Below are 23,699 nucleotides of genomic sequence, written 5' to 3'. Positions count from 1 at the left end.
AAGATAATTCATTATCGTTAATCAACTCCTTATGGTTCTTTAGTATAGTTGATAGAGTCGTTAAGAGTTCGACCTGTATTATAAATAATAGTTAGTAGGGTTGTGGGTAGAAGGCAGAAAATAGATTTAAGATTCCTGCCAGTGTTATCAATGGGCTCAAATCTTCTCCGAGATCTTCTTCGAAACTTTCGTCTAAATTTTTAAATTGGAATGAGGAAAATTAAAGGGTTCAGAATTGGGATCAGAAGATTATTTTAAGGGAGAGAAGATTCAAGGAATTTTATCGAAGTTTATATTATCAAATTCAAATATGTTACCTCACTTAATTTAATTTGCTACATAATGTTAGTTTGATTATGGCTGTTAGTTCGAATATGTCTATTTTGTACCCAAACTCGAACTACGGTGGGAGGTGTCACGTCTCGTAAAAGTTATCAAATATTAATTAAATAGGCATTTATTAATTATATGCAAAGATTTGAAAAATGATTAGGTTATTGTATTACTTTTAAATGACACTTATTATTCACACTTTTTCATAATTACAGCCATATAACCCCAACCATCCAATTTCAAAGCCAAAAAATTATCTTTTGTTTTATTAGTATTTACTAAACTAAAAAATATCGGGTATAAAAAATGGTGGTCTTAATTTGAACGGAAACGTATACGAATGTTCAATTTAATATTTATTTAGATAGACACTTTTATTGAATAAATAAGTCTTTAATTCATAAATTATATATTACCCATTTCGATCTGAAAGCACCTTAATATCGATCAGCTGTCAATAAGTTAGATAGACAATTCAAAGTTTAGTAATTGTGGAGGCGATTAATTAAGCAACTTGGATTTACGTGAATCAGGGACAGTCTACGGACTGTTCCCAAACCAGTTAGGATCAGAGTGGTAAAATCTAATCAGAGACTGGTTCATGTTTTTACTTCCCATTCTAATTTGTTTGAAATTCAATCAAAGTTATTACTAACTATAGTTCCTTTTTTTGCTGTTATTTTCATATTTTCAGTATAAAAAAAGTTATCTGCAGTAATCAATAATAAGACTCTAAATAAATGGGACCCACTCTTTCCTTCTTCATTCGAACAACAGGCAATAAAATGAAAGGGCAGTAGTCGTAACATTGCATGAAGTAAACAAGATCTTATTTACCGAAGATCATGTGAAAAAATGGGAGAAAAATACGAGCGGTTGTTTCGTAAATTTTTGGCAATTTTGGGTTCGTGAAACAAAGTGCTACCACCGTTTTCTTTTCATGCTCCTCATATAACCGATCGCGTCGTCAGGGCGTGCCGCGAGGTGCAATTTTGTACTCTTCGGTAGGAAAAGAAGAGTGAAAAAAAAGAATTACGCGAAAGAAAGGAGTAAGCATCGGCGAACGGTGGACCGAACCGTGGAATGTTGGGGTTCTCTATAATTTTCATTTTTGGCACGGTAATTGGTGTGCGCCCTTAATTGCTAAGGTCTCGCGAGCCTAAGGCCAAACACGGCATAACTTTGAACTATGAGGAGTCTCTCCATTTTTCTCCCTTCCTTCTTTTTTCTTCCCTCTTCCTGTTCCCTTTTATTTCCATCTCTTTTTTTTACCTAGAGTACGTATTCTAAATTCGAATGAAGACCAATTCTTTTTTTAAACTGGAGAAATCGAAAATTCGATCCAGCCCGGCTAATAGTTAAGAATTTTGAACTAACTTTGATAATCCTAAATTGAAAACGCTTCCGAAGTTCGATGTTTAAAAGGTTTTAAATCAGGATTGCTATAAAATCTCAATTTCGAAATTCCCTGACTTTTCCTTGAGCAATTTTTCATTTTCTTTGACCGGCTTAAATTTTACACCTCGAAATTTACGCAAGACATACGTAAAATACATAAATTTTTTACTAAATATTTAAGTTTTTGAATAAAAAAGATAAAGAACATTGTGTTTTTGGGCCGAGAGCGTGCAGTAACACATACAATTTTATATAAAATGTGGATTTTTGCATCAAATTGCTATCTCAGTGGCCGAATTTGAAAATTATAACCTTAAATTTATAATTAGCGGTCTAAAAAACGCATGTATACCAAGTTTTATAAAAATCTAGCCAGAAGGAGAATGTCGAGTAGAATTTTTGCTTCGTAAAATTAATAAGCCTTTCTACGACTGTGGAAGGTTGTAGATCTCTAGCTCGATCTCTAGTGACACGTTTTAAGAGGTCAGGTCTATGTACTTTTTTTTTAGGAGTAGCATATGCCTACACATATTTTAAATCTACATGCGTTGGGCCCAGTATCCATGGAACAAATACTATGGTTCTTTCGAACAAAAAAGGTAAGAATTTAAATTAAACAAAATTCAATACAAAAAAATGAATTCTCAACGAAGTGCAATAGTTAATATTTCCAATAAAAAATATTTTAATTTTTAAACAATAACAGTTTTTTAACCAAGAAACATTTTTCAGCCAATAAAGAAAACAAATATTACCTATAATTTTGAATTCACAAGCCAAAAAGGCAAATTTCTTGCAAAACAGTTGAGCTTTCAACTCAAAAATACAAATTTTCATCGGATAAACTGAAGTTTTAACTCAAACATATGAATTATTTTCAATCAAAATTGGAATTGTCATATTTCAGTTGAAAACAAATAATTTTCTACTTAAGAAAAATGAATTCTTAACAAAATACACAAATCTTCAACGAAAAAGATAATTTTTCAAACAAGAAGAGAAAAGATAAATTTTCAATCAGAAAAATAAATTTTCAAAGAAATAAAAAAATATTTAACCAAAAACATAGTACTTACATTGACAGTACAAAAATTTTTTTAACGAAATAATTTAATTTTTAATGAAACATTTGAATTTAAAACCAAGTAGATTATAAATTTTTATCACAAAAGATCAATTTAAAAAAATACATGAATTTTCAATAAAAAATAGAATAGTTAAATTTTCAACGAAAGAAATGAAATGGTAACAAAAATATTAAATTTCAACTAATAAGATTACTTTTCTAAAAAAAGAAGAATTTGCAACAAAATATATTTGCATTTTTACGTTAAACATAGAAATATTTAGCTTAAAATAGAATACTTAAATTTTCACTAAAAAAAATAAATTTTCAAACAAAACAGATGAATTTCCAACCAAGAAGATTAAAGTCACTAAGAAGATTAATATTCTGCAAAAATGACGAATTTTCAACAAAATACAGGAATTTTCAAACAAATAGTCGAATTTTCAAGAACAAAATTTAAATTCCGAACGAAAAATGTAATACATAATTGATATTTCTACCAAAAAAGACGAGTTTTCAACCAAATATTGTTATCTTAAACCAAAACAGATTGAGATTACATTAAAAAAAGGACTTTGACCAACCAAAAATGTATTTTTTACCCTAAAAGACGAATCTTCAACAAAACTGATGAATTTTCAACAAAAAAGAATTACTTTTAAAAAAATTGCCAAATTTTTCAACAAAAAAATAAAATTAACTTCAACCTCAATTTATCGAACATTGCCTAACCCTGTCAGGTTTTCTCTGACCTTCCCTATAACTTTGCCTACCCACTTTTAAATTCCTGACTTTCTGTAATTACCTAATCTGCAGCAACTCTGTCAATGAATAACCCTCAAAAGTACGCCGATTCGGTGCTGTTTTGAGTTGCAACAAAAATGGTCTCGCTATTTTTTGTGTGCATTGTTTGTTTTCTCTCTTTTATGTGTAGTATATATCTACCCTATCTGAGATTTTCGTGGCTGAGTTTAGCTCGTTTATTTTGTAGATTTTCCTTGATACCCTTTCTCAAGATTACCAGAATATCTCTTATTGGAGATTCGGTGTTCGTTTACGCCAGGAACCTTCTATCCATAGCTTTCAGACTAAATGAATCCGGATAGATATAGTCTTCCTCTAATTTTTCTTTTACTAAAAATGAGTAAGAAAACTAGGAAAAAAGAGATTATCCTGGGGAATTATCTGTCTGAGGATGTTGTCTGCTCGCATCATTGATCCTGATAAAGACGCGCCCCATGCGTGACTTCTTTCTTCCCTTGATACTAAAACGGGTCATCAAGTACACGCCTTTTTCTGGCTAGGATATGGCGTGGCAAGAACAAAGAGTCGAGATAAGTACATCTTATCTCAACAATTTCATCCACTCTCCGTCTTTCCAAGCAGAGTCAAGCTCCGCAACATCTGTACAATCTTTTTCAGAATCGACACGTTGTCTTGCACTCACTATCAGTATTGTAGCTCGAGAGTGATAAGTCATTGCAAATCCTTAGTCTGGGCCGATATAAAACAAACAGCGGCGAATTGAGCAAAAACAACATACAAGCACTCGGGCAGAAATGACGATAGTAAGTTCGCTGGAGGAGAAAAACCGCCTGAAAAGCAGCGCACTCAATCTATATGCTAATGCATCCATCTTTTATCTCGCGTATGAGACTATGAGCAATCAATGAGTTCGTAGATGTGTAGTTAGTAAAGTCTTGTGGGCCCTTTTCTATTGGTGAGAAGACACAAAGAAAGGGTAAAGGGTATAGAGAGAAAAATATGAAAATAAAGGAGGATGGAGACAAAAAGAAACGAAAAGGAACATCGAAAGATCGAGTTTAAAAGAATAAAGAGAGAGAGAGAGTAAAAACGATAAAGAAAAAAAGGAAATTGGGTTAAAAAATTAGGTTGGAGCGTAAACTCAAACTTATAGCAGTATTACACCACAAAAAATCAAATAAAGGATAGAAATATGTAAATCAAAAGTTTGGTCTTCACTTAAAATTCGAGCTAACTCGCAAGTGAGTCAACGAATTATAATTTAACCGAAGTCAAGGTGAAGCCAAGACTTCATTCAAATTCATAAGCAATTTCAAGAAAATGACATCTCAATAAGAACCATTTGGTTTCTGTTTGGAGAAAATTTAAGAAAGAAATATTTACACCCCCCTGAAACATGGAATCATTCTCATATTTTCATACATTTTTAAATTCTCGTTTAATCATTTTTTTAAATGTTGGAATATCAAACAAAAATATATTCAATACTGCATATATAAGAGGCCCAAAAAAGTACTTAATATATTTTCGTGATTTTGTCAAAAAATAAGGAATTTTTAAATTTAAAAGATAGAAAAATGGATAAGAAGCATTTTGTGTTTCCCCCCTCCAACAGAGAAAAAAATTTTCTTAATGTTTTCATATCTTTAATGTAAAGTTTTTAGGGAACACATGCTTGTGTTTTATAAAAATTTTATATTTGGAAACGTAAATATCCAAGAAATTCTGAATAAAAGAGAATTTAATTAATTCGAGGCGAATTTTCATACATTGAAGTTATTTACAGAAAATTTCTAGTTATTTTTACTTAACTTGAAACTTTTTTCTGTATTCAACTGAATTCTTTGTGATTTTATTTTACTGATTTCAAGTTAAATGAATAGAATTAAAGAGTTTACAGAATATATAAATAAATTGAAAGCAGATTGAATTAATATCAAAAGTGAGATTTATGAATTTAAATAAAGTCTAGTTTTAAATAAATTGAACTAAATTAAAATTGAATTTAACAGAATGTTAAGCGAATTTGAGATAGAATCGATTTAATCATTAGCTTGCTGCAATAAATTTTGCTTCACTTGATCGAATGCAAGTTAGTAAATTATGCAAGAATATAATAATGCAAATTAAATTATAGTGAATTCCAATCAATTTAGCGCAGCTCACCCGCAGTTTAGAAAGGTCATTTGAATTGAAAACAAATTATATTAATTCAAATAAACCTTCTAATTTATCACTTGGAACTACAATTTTTAAACGTTTCAACATTAAATTTTTTCAATACTGATAGATATAGTCAAAATTTCTTGGGCCTTCAAGTTCACAAGTTTTTTTTCAATATTTAAACTCTTTATGTATAATATTCTTATTAATTTGCAAAAGTTTGCAATATGATTCAAAATGAAATTTCTAAAATACTTGACGATTTTCTATTTGCAAAGGTAGCGCCAAATTAGTATTAGTCTCAGTATTCAATTTCAGAGTGAAAGGTTTAAAATCTGATAAACACACCTACTCCCCCATTTGGTTTAATGAACTCCATCCGAGTTTGACCGCGTCAAACTCTGCTTAACTTGGGCGATTGAACCAGAAGTCATAAAAATAGCAATGTGTATACGCAGAAACATAAATATTGATTTAACTTACTTAAAAAGCTTCCTAATTGAAAACCACATAAATTTGTAAGGTCTTAATTCAAAAAAAGAAAAACATTAAAAGTTTGAAACTGATTTATTTCTCAATTTGATCAATTGAAAATTTTTGCTTTTGTACAATAAAGTTACTCAATTTAAAATCCTTCGATATTGGAAATATTTTATTTAGGAAGCAATTAAAAACTTAAAACTTTAATTATATTAAAAAGAATTAAAAAGGGGAAGTTTTTGATATGGAAATAATCTACATTGTAAGACATTTGATTCGGATACCAGCAGAATTGATCATATTATTCCCTAGAAATCTAAATTTCTAAATTTCTAATCGTATAGAATTAGTAATTTTCAAAAAAATGCATTTGGAATTCAGCTCACTTCTTGCGATAAAGGCAACATCGTGATTCGAATATGTAACACGCAAATACTACCTAAATACACGAAAGAGAAAAAATGTAGATTAAAGGTCATTCATCTTTTTAAATGAAGATTTCAATTCAATTCTAAATTTATGTTATTTATTTCTTACCCATTTATCCATTCTTTTCAATTTATACTAGTAAGAAAATTTTTGTAACATTGTATACAGTAGAACGTGTGTTTAAAATTCCGATGTTTTTCTTTTCGGATAACGCATCCTCTAAGTTTGTTCCATTTGGTGAAAAAATAAATGTGCATTCTTCTTTTAGTTAAACAGAAGGTTAAACCATGTTTTTGGGAGCGTAAATAACCTCAGAATGATTCAAACTATTAATTTACGTTAATATCTGTAAAAATTTTAATTGTTTGGCATGAAATACAAGAACTGATGGTACTTGAAGCTGAAAAAAACGTTATCAATATATACCAAAAGTTCTACCCTTAATCGTGAAAAACTAATCTTTTAGGGATTAATATATCATACTTTCTGTTTTTCACTTTCCTATGTCGTACTAAAACAGTTAGATACTAAAAGATCCAAAGAATTGCCTGTTAAATTTTTAAAACGCGCAGGAAAATATTTCAATCCCTATAAAGATTCTTTTTCGCTAAGGGGTAGTATTTTTGCTCTAATAGTGTCAAGTTTCTTCCTCGGTACCTGGTAACATTGTTGGTATTTTCTGGAAAACAGTTATATGTAAGGAAATTAGAATTAATTAATCATTTTAATATGTTTGGAATTATTTAGGGTCCCAGGACCGTGCTTTAAACTTTTTGTATGAATAAAACAAAAATGCGCATTTTTCACCAAATGAAACAAGTTCAGGGATTGCGAGATACAAAAATAAAACATTGAATTTGTTTAGAACACTCTAATATACAGTTATTACAACCAATATTAAGTAATAAATTATTTTTTTTTTAATTAAAAAATCTATCCCCTTAAAAGTCTGCAGAGAAGGTCGTGGAAATTACATGTCTCTCCAAATCTCACCTTGTAATTTCTTCAATCAGCTTGCAAGGATCGGCTGCGTAGAATTTCACACCAAAGTAGAGGGTATGCACGTCCAGACTGAGGTCCCCCTTTTGAAATTTGAGTTGCTTGCTGATCTTCTTGCTTGGATCAAGCCATTGCTGCAAAAGGATTCAAGAATTACGACACTGAATTGAGCTAAATTAATTCCCCATTCGAGGCGCCCTAGACGGGACGTTGACGTATCGCTCAGGAAGACCGGAAATTGTAGCAGTGCTTGGTATTTCCCGTTGATAATAATCTCATCTTCATCTGCCCCGAGGCTAAGTAATCGGAGACATCGGAGAGATTCGCATGCGAATTTATAGTACCAAGAATCTAATTAACGACGGTCAACTCCATTTTCTCCAATTTTCTCCCAACATCCCGGCCAAGCCCACTACTTTTGCCACTAAAGTCCTCAATCAATTATTTCTCAGAGACAACTAATAAAATTCTTTAGATGAATTGATATTCACTTGATTCTTTGCTAGTTTAATATCAAAAAGTTGTGTTAGAATTATTTAAAAAAATAATGTTTAAAAAAAATGACATTTTTTTCTGAGGCTGTCACTTGTAATCGGTGCAGGGTTTGGTTTTGAGAGCATAAAATAGGGAAAAGTCAGAGCCGAGTTAACCTTGAGCCAGTCAATTTTATCTCATACGGACGGAATTAGTCCAAACCTGATTCCAGTCATTATAACTGATGTCTAGGAAAAAACTTGAAACTAATTTTATTCCACCTCTGAGATTGATATCTTGATAGGAGATTTTATCGCTTCTACTTTCGTGGGCAGCATTTGAATCTCTTCATTAAGAAAATTATTTAAATTATTACAAGGAATCAAACATTGAAACCTATATGCATATCTGAATACATACACGTCACTAGTTTTTTTATGATAATTTTTTCTAATTAGGAAAAATGGGTTTTAAAAATAAAAGATAAGGACTTTTTTCTATTTTTTATTACTCACCGTTTGATTTTCATGGTCGAGATAACGAAGACCAAAGTAAGCAGTTTCTAATAGATTCAAATGCCTAAATACCCTATCCAGGAGTTCTTGTCCCAGATTGGAACTCTGAAACAAAAAATAAACAAATCATAAGATGATGAGTTTGAAAAACTTATACTTGGGGTTTTAAATATAGTTTGTAGGCATATCGAAAATATTTCATTTATGCTCACCGAATTTCGGTGAACGTAGACGCCCTATCCAGTTTCCCTAGGATCACCGAAAATATGTTTTTAAACATATGTATTCAAACTACAAACCATATTTGAAAGTTTGAATGTCGCTACCATTTGAATTTGTAGGCTTTTGTAATTTGATTCTATTCTAAGAGAGTCAAAATTTATTTATAATTCGAAGCATTCAAACTCAGATTCTTTCTTTTATTAATTTAATTTTAATAAATTCCAATTTTAGAAGCTTTTCAATGTCAAGCTTAAAAGAATCCCTTCTTGGATTTACGATTTTCAAAATTTTTAATTTATAATTGTTTGAAGGAAATTTGCACATTTATAAACACCGAAAACTGGAGTAACTTTCAAATTTGGCAACTCTAAATTTGATGTTTTCTGAAATCAAGTTAATTTTGGTAGCCCCTGATTCGATACAATTTCAAATTCATCTCCTTGAATTCGGATGGCTTCTAATATACACCCTACTCTGACCTTCAGTACAGTATCGGGGGCTGCCTGCAAATACCTTAGTCACAATTCACGTGGATCCAAACGTAACAGTCAGGGTCGCTTGAACCATTTCCAATCGGAGTGCATAATATGGCGCAATATACTCAATTTCTTCTATATTTCTATATCTAAAAAATTCAAGAACGACTCAGTACTCTCGGACCAGCAGTTCTAGTAAGGCCGAGAACGGGGGGACAAAATCAATCAGTGTGTAAAAATTAGGAAACGTCTTAACTTCAATACACCCAAAAGAATTATTTGGAATAAATAAATAATTAATTTCTTTAAATGTAAGAATGTAAATTCAAAAATGTATCTAACTGAAAATTAAAATAGTTAAAAGTCTTTAAATTATTCGATGTTTATTTAGTTAATGTATACGAAAATCCCAGTTAAGAATGAATGTATGTTTTTTTTTTCATTATCTTTGAAAGATGCCAGCAAAACAAATTGAATCGTGGCAGATCTAACCCATTCGTTAAAATTGGATATCTGGCAGTGCACCTTAGCACATACGACCTTACAGTTCCGAACTCAGTGACTGAGATTGAAATCGTTGCTTTCCGGTTCCCACTGATTCCGAGCAAACCGTGACGCTCATTTATTTCTCCTCCAAGGGAAACTAACGGAGCCAATCGGGGGAGAATATGTTATTTAACGTACTGAATATACTGTAAACGTAATGAGTCTCGATGAAAAAGTAGAGTCGTGAAACAATGGGTCATCTCATTTTACGCTTATTTATACCGGATGTGGATCAAACACGTGAAAAATAAATGATTCCCAGTGCGTGGGAGTATAAATATTGTCATTATTAATTTCGAAGGAACAATTGTAATAAAGAAAAACACGAAGTTCAACAGATGTAAGACACAAAAATGGGAAAACAACATTTTTTACAAACCTTTAAAAATTAAATTGTCTTTGAATAATAACTTCTAAAATTGTCTTTGACATGATACAGCCAGCGCTGTACCATGTCAATTTAGCAATCATAATAAAATAATATTTTAGTATATTCAATCAAAAAATCATAGTAAAAATTTAAAATCCATAAATCTGATAAAGTATTAAAACCACACATATTACTTTAATTTCAAGATTGGACTGTCATGTACAAACCCCTTAAGTAAGTGCTTCCTATGCCAGTAAAAGTATATTTATCCCGTAGTTAATTTAGCAGACATACAGCCCGAAAATTAAAAAATTTATTTCATTAAGGAATTCTTCTTGCTACTTAAGTAAAAGAGTAACAACAACGCTTAACTTAAAAATTTAGAAGTCATGCTTCACATGATTTAATCTGGTGTTACTGAACTGATTAGGGTGTAAGTCCGAATTACTGATTAATCAGTGAAATGTCTAACTACTATTTCAATCAGTGAATTTTTGACTAATTCATATTTAGAGAATAAATATGAATTAGGACAAATTCAATTAAATCAGTGCTAAGGATTACAACTGATAAATTAGTATTATTTTAATTTCAATTGATTAACTACATTAAATTCCATTCTCTAAGTTCCTCTAATTCCATTACATTTTTAGCCGAAAATGGACAATTTAAATTAAATTTAAAAAAATAATTCAATTTTCAGGAAAAGAGATGAATTGTCAACTAAAATTATGAATTTGCAAATAAACAAAGAAAACGAATTTCAACAAAATAGTTAATATTTTAACCAAAAAAGATTAATTTTCAAACCAAAACAACGAATTTTTAACCAAATAGGATTTTTCAGCCTAGAATTAAAGACAAATTTTTGACTATAAAGAATGAATTTTTCAGAAAATTGTTGAATTTTCGATAAAATAATGAAATTTTCAATCAAATAATAATTTTTCACCAAAAATTATTAATTCTACAACAAAAATGTTATAGTAGACTTTTCAACAAAAAATAGTTGCACTTTTTTATTGGACTCTATTAGATCATTTTGAAATTCAGTTTAGACTATTTCTCAAACCCACCTAACATTGCTACGTATTTTTGTGAAAATTATAAGAAAATTCTAAAAAATAAATCAACGTTGTTACTTTTACTATTCACAATTGAAGAATTTTCAAATTTATAAAATTGAATCAATTATTAAAGCTTCGTAATTGAACTATTTCAAGAAAAGCAATCAAAATTGCAACACTTCCTAATATGCATTAAATATTAAGAAGACTTCAATTGGAAATCTTAAAAATTGAACTTCATAGTCTAAAAAAACTTTCCAAATTTTAGCATTTAAGAGTCTTGAAAATTGAATAATTTTTATTTATATATTTAAAAAATTCAGCAACTGTATTATAACTATATTATAGATTTATAACAATAAAAAATTATATAATCTTTAACTTCTAAAATTTAAAATTCTGTGATTCATATGACTAACATTTGCAATTTTTTCACTTTGGAAGATTCTGTATTGAAAACTCTTACTTTTGATCTTCGAAATCATCCAAATGTACGAATTTTTATTAATACACCTTTAAAATTAAAGGGCTTAAAATTGCATAAATCTTTAAAATTCTTACTATTCCAAAAAATAAAAAAGACATTTAGAATTAAATTTTCAATGCAAATTTTTTAAAGGTTTAATCATTTCAAAAAGATGTTAAAAATCTCATGACTTTAAACAATAAATGAACAAATTAAACATGATTAATTTTTTTTATTCAACAAAAAATAATTTTAAAATGGAGGAAATCATTTTAATTTAAAAATAATTTTACATGACAACACAAAACCATTTTTCTAAACTAAGATAAATTTCTTTGACTGAAAGAAACATTTCTTTTACTGAGAGCCAATGAATATATTTCTATGTTTCTAATATTTTTTCTCTGAATAAAAAAAACATGTTAATAAGATATGAAATTCGAAACGAACTTATTAATCTACTTTTCTGCTTGTACTTCCTACCGGGATAAAGTCTTACTCTTTAAATATGAATTAGTGAAAAATTCACTGATTGAAATAGTAGTTAGACATTCCACTGATTAATCAGTGATTTTGGACTTATTCAATAATCAGTTTAGTAACACCAGAGTAAATCATGCGAAGAATAACGTCTAAATTTGTAAGTTAAGTGTTGTTCTTACTCTTTTACTTAAGTAGCGAGAAGAATTCCTTAATGAAATTAATTTGTTAATTTTCGGGCTGTAAGTCTGCTAAATTAACTACAGATATATATACTCTTACTCGTATAGGAAATACTTACTTAACGGGTTTGTACATGAGAGTCCAATCTTGAAATTAAAGTAATATGTGTAGTTGCTTGTCATTTAAAAGCATACGAACTATTCACCTTTTTTAATACTTGATCAGATTTATGGATTTTAAGTTTTTGCTATGATTCTTTGATTGAATGTACTAAAATATTATTTTATTATGATTGCTAAATTGACATGTTGCAGTGCTGCCAACCCTCAAAAGTGGTTATTTCACTGAATCAATAAGTAATCTTCCACTGATTGTCAGTGGCCCATTTCTAGCTATTTGAATAAGTGAAATTTTACTGATTCAGATTGAGAGAGTATACAGATTCCAGAAAGCCCATAAAAATAAAAAATACATAAAAGTAAAATTGCATGAAAGTCGATGTGGCTTATTTAATTTTTAATTATTAATATATTATATTTTATAGCACCTTAAATTTAAGCATTCATTTTACTTTTATAATAAGACAATCAAAATCAGAAACATGTTGTAAGCGCTAATTTTTGGTATGTATTATTTTTCTACGGTTTATTTTAGTAAATACTGCTATTTACTATAATAACCCGTAGATTTGGTCATGTATTTTATGCTCAATCGTTAGGCAGTAATATTTAAATTTCGGGTTCAACTCAAATATTCGAGGCGCACCTCAAAGCGATATCTATGATGAAAGGCTTAATCAATCTTGGGTTTACTGAGGGTCGCTTTTGAGGCGTATGATTTATCACAATAGTTTAGCTTATTCTTGCAAGGCTATGAATAAATATCTTAATATATGAATAATATCTTCGTGGTAATTGACGTGGTCGTAATGGCATTACACTTTCATTCTTTGATCGCTCGTTACTTCAGTTCTTTTTAAAATCCGACGACATGAATGCGACAAGTGCTTCCTTTAATGACCATCTTCCGCTATTCGCATGTAGATGGAAAGCAAGTGGATAATTTTGAGATTCGCTTTAATCTTCGTAACAAGTGCAAGTGATTTGTCCTAACAACTATGTCTGCATTCGCGAATTCTCCTAATTATTGAAAGGGATTTAAAGTCATTATATAACCAAGCGTCTTATCAAATTAAATTATACATCAAAAGAAGAAGATCTGTATATTTCTCTTTTGCTTTTTAAAATCTCTTCTTGAAATTACTCATATCTTTTATATGTTGAGTTTACGACATCTTCAAATACTAAATGTCAAAAACATTGTATATTGCATGCTTTGATGTGTAAATAGTATAAAAGTTTAAAAGGATATAGGTATCATAACTTTCGGGTGTACTTTTTTTACATTTTCAAAATTATGTAATCAGATCTTAAAGCTTCGAATTTCAATTTCCTCAGATTTTGCGAGAAACAGGAGTCACCAGTGAAACTCAATCTACTGAAAAATAAATACCAGAGCGCGCAGCGTCGTTAAGATATTTTTTATAGCACGATTTTGCGTTCGGAACTACATCCTGCGTGCTCATTAAATATTTAGAGCGTTTTTAATTCATTTATAGTTTTTATTTTCAGGGCTAATAAAGATAGGTATCTTTCAAAATATACGAAAATGCATTAAAAATCTTCCACGTGGTATAAATAAATAATGATGCAATTTTCTTTAACGATGAGATTCATCTAAAACTCTGAACTTGTCAACCTGAAGATTTTGAAAACTTAGAGTAGAAGAAATTTCTGAACCGAATGCTTTGATTTTGAACAATCGCCAATTCTAAATCTCTTAAATCTCAAATCGCCTGATTTAAACACTCTAGGTTTGAAAAAGTACAAAATTTAAGGATTATAAAAAAATGCTCGATCCTTCCAATTTTGAAGCGTCGTAATTTAAAACATAGATAAAGCCATGACAAAGACTTAAAATTGTTAACTGTCAGGAATAGAAAAAAATGTGGATCAGGTCAACTTTTTTCGGTTCGCACTGCGTCTGATTCGGAACAAGTTTTGAGTTTTCGGGGTCTCGAACAGTTTCCGGTTTTGTAAACTTTTGATAAAAGTTCAAATTTTCTGACTTTTTTTTAGTCTGAATAAAATTTTTATCACTTTGTTGTCGAGTAAAATATAATAACACATAAACAAAATTTAATAAACTTTCTTTTTTATTATAAAAAAATGATAAAAAATGAATAAAACGAATCATTCAAAATCAACCCGAACTGACCTGACCAAGTTTTGGATTTTTCGTACACCCAATTAATTGTTTAAACTTTTGAACTGAAAAAAGTATACTATTAGAAAAATTTGCATGAGGTTTAATGTACATGTGCGTGAAGCAAATATGCACTACAACTCCTGAAATGTACTAAATGTATTAAATTTAATATAAAGGTTGGCATATAGTATGAAAAGTTGAAGTGCTTTCATTTCTTTAAATCTGATAAAATATTTGCAATTAAAATAATAATTTTTATTTGCTTAATTAAACTTTTCAACTTAAAATCCAATTTTAATTGTAGTTAACTGAAAGAATGTATCATGATTTATTGTTTAGCCCAAAAAATTACTATTAAACCTATTTTTAATTTGCGTAAAATGGATTATATGATTTTGCTTGTAAGTTTATTATCGTGAATGTATGTGAAATATTATATACACATATGCTAGACATATTAATTTTAATAAACTTGGGTTTATTGCATTTAATATAATTTTTAACAGTGTTTGCGTGCCTTCTTAGAAGAATCTAACCTTCTTGTATTTAAATATAATACATCAATCGATTACAATTTTTTTGGTCTTAACTTTTCCAATTAGGTTAAAAAAACTTAAATAAAAAACGCTTAACCCTGGAGGTTAGGTTTACAAAATTGAAAAGGATGGCACATTGACTTGACCTTCGATTTTTTTCTAATTTATAAGGTATAAATTTAAAATTGAATTCTAAAATTTTTTGAACTTTATACTTGTAGTTAAAAACCGTTTAAACGAGGAGGGCTTAAAAAATGTGTATTTCCAATGAAGAAAAACTTTTTATACAGTTTTTTCTAATAATTTTTTTTTTATGAAAACAATGTTTTATTTCGAAGCAAGAGAAATTATAATTAATTTTCTACAAATTTAAACTAATCTTAATTAAAAATGTGATTATTCGAATTCCTAAATGTCTGAAAATTTTAAACTTATAAACTTAAATACGTCCTTATTTAATAACAAATCTGAAATCCAATACGAAAAAAATTGTATCACAGTCAAATTAAAATTTCATCAAATTAACAAACTTGTAATAGTTCGACTTCTAAAACTTAGGGTTAAACTCTTCCAATTATACAGCGAAACTTTTCTATAGCCCTGATTCCGGGGCTGACGGTGGTTGGCAACTAACTCATTATAGCCTGTTCCGCTTTTGTTTGTTCACGTCTGACTGCTCGCCTGAGTGACAGCCGCAGATCCCGCACACCCCGCGCAGCACCTATTAAACCAACATGCGCGCAGCGTCAATTCTCGAAAAGGCTATAGAAGGGAGGGCTATTGAAGATTTCCACTGTATTTGCTTTTATTTAAAAGCCATTTCAAACTTCGTGTTTTGAATTTAAAAATCTCAGATTCTGAAATATTATAATTCTTTGAACGAATTTACCACGGACTTGGCCCAGGGGCTCCTTAAGAATCTCAGGTAAAATAACTAAACAAAATCTCATCAAAATACAATTATTCCGTAAACATTTTCCCTGAAATTAATATTTTTAAAGAAAAATGACAAAATAAATTTTCCATTTTTTTGTAAAAATGTATTAAATTGATTAAATATTAAATACTTATTATTAACGAAAAGAAATGATTAAAGGAGGAGAAATGAGTTGACACATGTTCTTAACAGGCGAGAGGGATTTGGCTACACTTCCTGTCCGACTTAAGCGGATCCTTCTTTCCAGGGGCACAACAAAAAACTAAGCCTCCTAGTATCAGGGATTTTAAAGCCATTTCCTTGGAAAAGTGGCGGAAGTTAGTTGATCACACAAATTTCCTAATTAAAAATTGTTTACATGAGGACGGAAGGTTTTTTTGGGCATCTGAATGAAGGGTTTAGCGATTTTTCTTTATTTTAAAAAAATTTTAATTTCAGAGAAAAAGTATAAATACAAATAATATGTTTTTAGATGAGATCTACAACTTTTATGCACAAGCTATGCCAAAAATCCCTTTTGGACTTTCAGCTGGAATGTAATAGGAACCCTTAGGGTGCCAAGTATCAAATCAATATTTTTGGGTGACCATTTCGAAAGTACATCCAAGAATGGAACGTTTTGAATATTAGGAATTGATATCTGACAACTTAAAAGCTTTAAAAACATCCTGAATTTCATGCATCCAATTTTATCTCATCAAATATCAAGAATTCAAATTTATATCCTATCTCGCATACGTTTTGAATTGAAAGCATAATAAATCCACCTTAAAGGAATTGTCGCAGGTAATATCTGGACAGACTAGAAGATTTGTAGTAGGCGCCGTAGCTAATCTACGTAAAGAATCTATCCTTGCGTATTTGACTTTTACTTTTCGTTTTTCCTTTAGTTCCCTCGCCCGTGCTCCCTCTGGGAGGGTGCCTAAGAATTCCAGGTTCTGAATCGAACGCGTTGACCGAGATCAGAGTTCCTGCGTACGTGAACGGAGGAAAAAAAAGAGGAAAGCAGAAGAGTCAAATGGCAGAAGAGAGAACGAGAGGGAAAAGAAACTTCAACGACGATGGCCAAGGTTTACTGACCAACGCGACCGGTTACTCAGCTGCAAGTCCTTTTAAATCTCCGTAATCGCGTCCACCACAGAGATTGAAGTCTCGAAATCTACGTCGTCTGGCTTTGTTTAAAGCAAGAGAAAAAAGTGAAACCTTTCTCTGGCAGAGGTCGTAGAACTTTGAGAAAACGCGGAGTATGAAAAAAAAAATTTACGCAAAGGGGAAACAGTTGTGAGAAACATAGGGGCATTGTGGTTGTTATTAATTCGCTCTTTCACAGTTGCAGAATTTGCTAGATAATGGTTATGTTAGAGAAATTATAGTTTGTACATTATTCTCATGTCATACTTTACAAATCATTGACAACGAGTTTAAGAGCAACCGCCTATAAGGGACACGATAAGGTTCCGCGAAAATGTTATTAAGTTTCTCGCGAAAGAATAGCTAACGAATATTTATTTTCGCACATTTTCTAAATAACGGTCGGTAATCAAACAGCAAATTTTTAATTTCACATTTTTTCATTCATAGCTATGGTATTGCTGAATCAATTTAAAAAACAGTTTGATTGAAAAATCGGACCAAGTTCCGAGAAAATGGAGGCAAACTTTTTGTTTGTTGAAGATGGCATGACTTTTTCAACTTCAGACGCTGATAAAAATTGAATTTTTATAAAAACAACAAATTTTCTTGCAGATCTAGTGCAGTGCTAAATTGAAATGTAAAAAGTTTAATTGAAAAAATTCATTCAATTAGGAGGAAATGGAGGAGACATTGTAATTTTCTTTTAAAAATGACGCTTGTTCCCTTGGATATTTATGTAAGGAGCGACTCAGAGTGAAATCAAAACGTAAGCAGAGAGGCAAAAGACAACTCGATTTGGAAATTAAAAGATTTTATGACTAAAGATGTTCGAAAACTTCCAGCTTTATTATATAATGAACAATATGTTTAAAAGACTAAAGAAAAACTCAATGTTTTTGTAGATTACTTATAAAGGGCGCACAAGCTAAACGACTATAAAATAGTTAGGATATACAACGCATAAAGAGAAATAGACAGATATGTGAGAAAATACAGAAAAAATGATAAAATTTAGGCCAATGAAATTTGGCTGGCAAAGTCAACTGAAGTCTATACAATTATTCGTTCGTTTAAAAATTATAAAGTTTCTGGCGATTATAAAATTACATTTTCGTAAAATATATACTACATTGTATCATTTAGACTCTTAAGTTAAATTAATAATAATTAAAAAATGCACATTTATAGTTTTGGCAGGTTATTAAATATATTTAGTAACATATTATAGTGCATTATGCGGAACATCTAAATTAAATTTAGAAAATAAATGTTCATTCTTTTGAATGCATCAGTACATATTTTATGGTAAATAAAACTCAGTTATACATTTTTTGACGCGTATGAAGAAATTGTGGAATATAATTTTTTTAAATTGGTAAATATAGCAACAAGCAATTAATTTCATAGCAATTTGACCCCATGCAACTTTGGGATATCTAAACTTCAAGTTTACAAAAAATGAAAAATAACAATATACTAAAATAGCAGAATTTTTCCTACATTTCCTATTTATACCTATCAAAATGCGAAAATGGCTCACAAAAACTCTCAGAATATGAAAAAGCAATACAAAATCCGCTCTCCGGTTAAAATAAACTCCCTATGAAAATTGCTCGTTATTAATCTTTGAAACACTGCATTCATTTTAACCCTAAGGACAAAAATTAGGCTGGAAAAAAATGAAAAAGGCTGAAAGAGTTGCAAGTCGACGGATCCTCAGTTTCAGTCTACTTCTCCAACTCAAATGCACGGGAGGGACTTCTAATCTACGAAACGTTGAAATTGGACCGAGCAAGAATCTCGGGCTCTGGAACTTGTTCCGTTTTCAGGATGCATTGTTGCCTCCCCCCATCTTTCTCACATTTTTGTTTCTTTTCTTATTTTGTTCTTGTTCTTTATGTCATTTCTTTTTTTCTTTTTCCCGCAACACTCTCGCTGAGATGCCAACGGTGCGGTTTGGTGTGGTATATTGTCGGATCTGTACACAGAGAGGTCTATGGCCTGATGCTTCTTCCGCGGACGAAGAGTACGAGGAGCAGAGGAGGTGTAGTCCAGGTGAATCAGGGGAGGGGATATTCCGGTACCTCTTTTTTTCCATTTACTTACATAATGTATTCTCAAATGTACGTACGTATGCCTGGCTAACAACGAAGTGGGCCCTTGTATTTAAGAGTGGATTGGTTGGTTGGGAATGTATATACTTATACATATATAGATGAACATATGTATGCGTATACGTGCATAAGTCATAGGCATGAATGTAGACAGAATACACACACTAGGATAAGGTAGAGAACACTTTTTCGTCGTGGCCCGTGGTAGTCATCGTATGAGACTGCAAACGTGACGGAGGCGTGTCACGCCGGAATACAAAAGATATAATACCCACATGCCGATGCTGTTAACTCATACCTACTGGTGAATACCAATCCCGAAAGTCGGCTTCTATACTCTCTTTCATTCCGTTTTTCACGAAAGATATTATTTTTTTGAAAATCAGTGTTTGATCATGTACATTTGCTTGATTCGATATGTTTATAATTATTGCATTATCCTGTTAGACAGCATCCATTTATTACGTAAGGATTTTTTTATGGTGGGGGCTGCAGACAATCTTAAGAATTTTTACTTATGAGAGGGGGGATTTAAAGACTTTCTTATGTAAGTTTCCTCAATATAATTTTTTAAACCTATACTAATTATATTATTATTGAAATCATGTTTACACAGGCTTAAGCTGGTTACTGACCAACGTGTCGAAGGCATTTTTTGGTTAGAGTTGGATTTTATTTGATTATTTTGCACGGGGCTGTCCCGCTATATATCATCAGTCACGGACGCATTTTTATAAAGCAATCAAGTGTTCTGATGAGAGCAGTATGTCCCAACAACATATTGGACAAAGCCTGGTTTTTCCCCCATCATTGGCGAACTATGTTGCAGTCAAGTACACGATGGGGCTAACTACAGCTTAAGGTGGGTTCCGAACCACCCGAACCTCGGTAAAGCTACATAGAAAAATTTCCAGAGGTACCGGCTCAGGAATCGAACCCCGGACCTCTGAGCTGAAGTCCGAGCCTCTAACCAACTGAGCCATAGATGTAGAGTATAAGAAAAAAATTAATTGTTTCAAACAATTAATTTTTATCACAGGCTTAAGATGGTTACTGCTCAACATGTTGAAGGCATTTTTGGTTAGGATTGGATTTTACTTTGATTATTTAACACGGGGCTGTCCCGGTATATATCATCAATCACGGACACATTTTTATAGTGCAATCAAGTGATCTGATGAGAGCAGTGTGCCCCGATATATTGGACAAAGCCTGGTTTTTACTCCATCATTGACGGACTGGGTTACAGTCAAGTAAACTATGGGGGGACCTACAGCTTAAGGTGGGTTCCGAACCACCAGAACCTCGATAAAGGTACATAGAAAAATTTCCAGAGGTACCGGCTCAGGGATCGAACCCCGGACCTCTGAGGTGAAGTCCGAGCGTCTAACCAACTGAGCCATCGATGTAGAGTATAAGAAAAAAATTAATTGTTTCAAACAATTAATTTTTATCACAGGCTTAAGATGGTTACTGCCCAACATGTTGAAGGCATTTTTGGTTAGGATTGGATTTTACTTTGATTATTTAACACGGGGCTGTCCCGGTATATATCATCAATCACGGACAGATTTTTATAGTGCAATCAAGTGATCTGATGAGAGCAGTATGCCCCGATATATTGGACAAAGCCTGGTTTTTACCCCATCATTGACGGACTGGGTTGCAGTCAAGTAAACTATGGGGGGACCTACAGCTTAAGGTGGGTTCCGAACCACCAAAACCTCGGTAAAGGTACATAGAAAAATTTCCAGAGGTACCGGCTCAGGGATCGAACCACGGACCTCTGAGGTGAAGTCCAAGCGTCTAACCAATTGAGCCTTATTATTACGGTGTTTTATTTAACTTTTTCTCAGGTAAACACGGTTATACATCATAGCCACGGACTAAGTCAAGTGACTTGCTGTTTAGTCTTTTGCTCAATGGATTCAACGCTAAACAGAACCAGAGTGCGCTGAAGGAGTCTTTTTGAAATATACCCGTCGTAAAGCGTATTGATCTAGTTATCCTGGGTTGTCCATGAACAAAATACTTTATTCTTGTACCCGAGAGCCTCATCGCATGGCTTAGAAAATCAATAATGCGTGGGCAGATTTTGTAAAGTTTTAAGGCTTCAAGCAAATAGTCATGCGGCATGGAAGGAAACGTTTGCTTGTAGTCAATGTATGCCATGTGTAAGTTCCTTTGGTGCTTACAAGCTTGAGTCATGGCAACAGCGTCTATAGTGACTAGATCTTTACAGCCTCGTAAGTTTTTACAACATCTTTTTTGTTCTTCTGTAAGAATGTCATTCTCGTCGCAATGAGAATATACCTTATCTGCAACGATAGCTGTAAGACATTTATAAATAGTTGGAAGGCAGGCTATCGGTCGAAAGTCAGATGGATTTTGAGTATCTGGTCTTTTTGGTATCATATAGGTAGTACCTTGGAGCATAAAAGCTGGCATCAGATCTGGGTGTTCGATGATCTTCTGAAAACACCTTGCCAAAGCAAGATGCACACTCGTCAGGTACTTGTACCAGAAGTTGTGCACCATGTCCGGACCTGGAGCTTTCCAATTACTTGCCCTTTTCAAGACCGCTGAAACATCCAAAGCTGTGATGTTTGTTAGATGCATTTCAGGGCTGTTGCTTGCCCTTGCTTCTTCGAGTTTGAACCACGCAGTGTCGAAATTGCAACTGTTCATTTTTCCCCAAACACCTGACCAGTAGTTAGTCATATCTTCCAATTGAGGGACTTCGGTGCCTTGGTGGTAATTTGGCTTTACTCTCAGTTCACGATAGAACCTTCTTTCATCTGTCTGAAAGTTTTGATTTTGTTGCCTTCGTGCATTATTTTTCTTGTACCGACGCAGTCTGGAATTAAGAACATTAAGTCACTGTCGTTGAGAGTCTAAAATTTTATCCAATGTTGCTGATGTTAATGTCTCGATGTGCCAAGGGTGGATGACTTTAGTAACATGGTCCATCAGCTTTCTGCTTCTATTTCCTTTTTTATATTGATTTAATCGACCCAATTTGCACCTTACTTTGCTGACAGCCATATCCACCCTTGCTTCCATGGTGGATCTCGATCCCTTGCTGGGACAAAAACTGCATTTGCAGGCCTAGTTTTCAGGGCCAAAGTTCTAACGGTTGCCACAGCTGCACAGGATACAAGAGTTTGCACCTCTAACACAGTTTGTGCTACGTTCAAATACGTAAGTAAAACCTTGCTGTCGAGGTGTCCTATTAGTACACGCAGATTATTTGTGACGTTCATTTTGGGCAGAGAATGCCTTAGTGTTGGTGCCACATATCTGAACTCTAGTAAAGCATCACTAAAATTCCTTTCTAGGTGCTGCAGTTTTTCTGAGATTTCCCTATCCACATCCTCGTTAGTAATATCCGGATGTGGTTCTAATGGATACGGTGGATGATGCTCAATGTCCCTAGCACCTATGCCTTTAGCGTCAATCAAGTCTTTATTATCCACATCTTTCAAAGCGAGTTCATCAATAGGAAGCTGCCGTTCCACTTCCATTTTGATAGCAGCTATTTCAATAGCCGAAAGCAGTCTGTTTACACATATTGAGTGTTTTTGGTCTTGCCAGATTCTGCTCATTTATTTTTGTGTCTAGCTCTAGATATTTAAGTAAGAAGAGTCTATGACGTCCTCTCCTCACACTTTGCCCACATTTCGCTGCCCACATTTCTCACATTTCTCTCATTATTATTATTATTATTATTATTATTATTATTATTGGCATTATTCCAGTGTTTTTATTAAAATCTTACTCGGGTAAACCCGGTTATACATCATAGCCACGGACTAAGTCAAGTGACTGATGAGATTAGAACGTTATAAGTTAATTCAAACAATTTAATACGATGGTTGAAACCTCCTGCAATATTGTAGGTATACAATTACGAGCGGCCACGAGCGTTGGAGGTAACAACAGGCACCTCTGGATGCTTTCTTAGATTATTATTATTAAAAAAAACATTTCTGTGTTGAAATGTTGTCACAGGCTTATACTGCCCAATATGTCGAAGAAATTTTTGGCTAGAGTTGAATTTTTATTTGATCATTTTGCACGAGGCTGTCCTGGTATATATCATCAGTCACGGACGCATTTTTATAATGCAATCAAGTGATCTGATGAGAGTAGTCTGCCCAGATATATTAGACAAAGCCTTGTTTTTACCCCATCATTGACGGACTGGGTTGCAGTCAAGTACACGATGGGGGGACCTACAGCTTAAGGTGGATTCCGAACCACCAGAACCTCTGT

At 32.2% G+C, this 23,699-nt stretch overlaps 1 protein-coding gene across 5 annotated transcripts in view; it reads right to left on the bottom strand.

The window, feature by feature from the left end:
- LOC117170376 (band 4.1-like protein 4) overlaps positions 1 to 23,699 on the bottom strand; it is a 286,040-nt gene that overhangs the window by 44,327 nt on the left and 218,014 nt on the right. For 4 of the 5 annotated variants that reach the window (XR_004466777.1, XM_033357134.1, XM_033357133.1 and 1 more), the window contains exons 3-4: positions 8,626 to 8,730; positions 7,631 to 7,770 (exon numbers count right to left, since the gene is read on the bottom strand). Coding sequence is in view for 4 of the 5 variants with exons in the window: in XM_033357134.1 (XP_033213025.1) it covers positions 7,631 to 7,770; positions 8,626 to 8,730 (245 nt within the window). In the remaining variant the exon portion in view is untranslated. The remainder of the gene's footprint in view (positions 1 to 7,630; positions 7,771 to 8,625; positions 8,731 to 23,699) is intronic. The other variant, XM_033357136.1, reaches the window with a different exon arrangement.

Source organism: Belonocnema kinseyi, chromosome 3, assembly GCF_010883055.1.
Source record: "Belonocnema kinseyi isolate 2016_QV_RU_SX_M_011 chromosome 3, B_treatae_v1, whole genome shotgun sequence".
NCBI lineage: Eukaryota > Metazoa > Arthropoda > Insecta > Hymenoptera > Cynipidae > Belonocnema > Belonocnema kinseyi.
The sequence above is the reverse complement of the archived record's forward strand: the minus strand, read 5'-3'. Positions and strand labels throughout refer to the sequence as shown.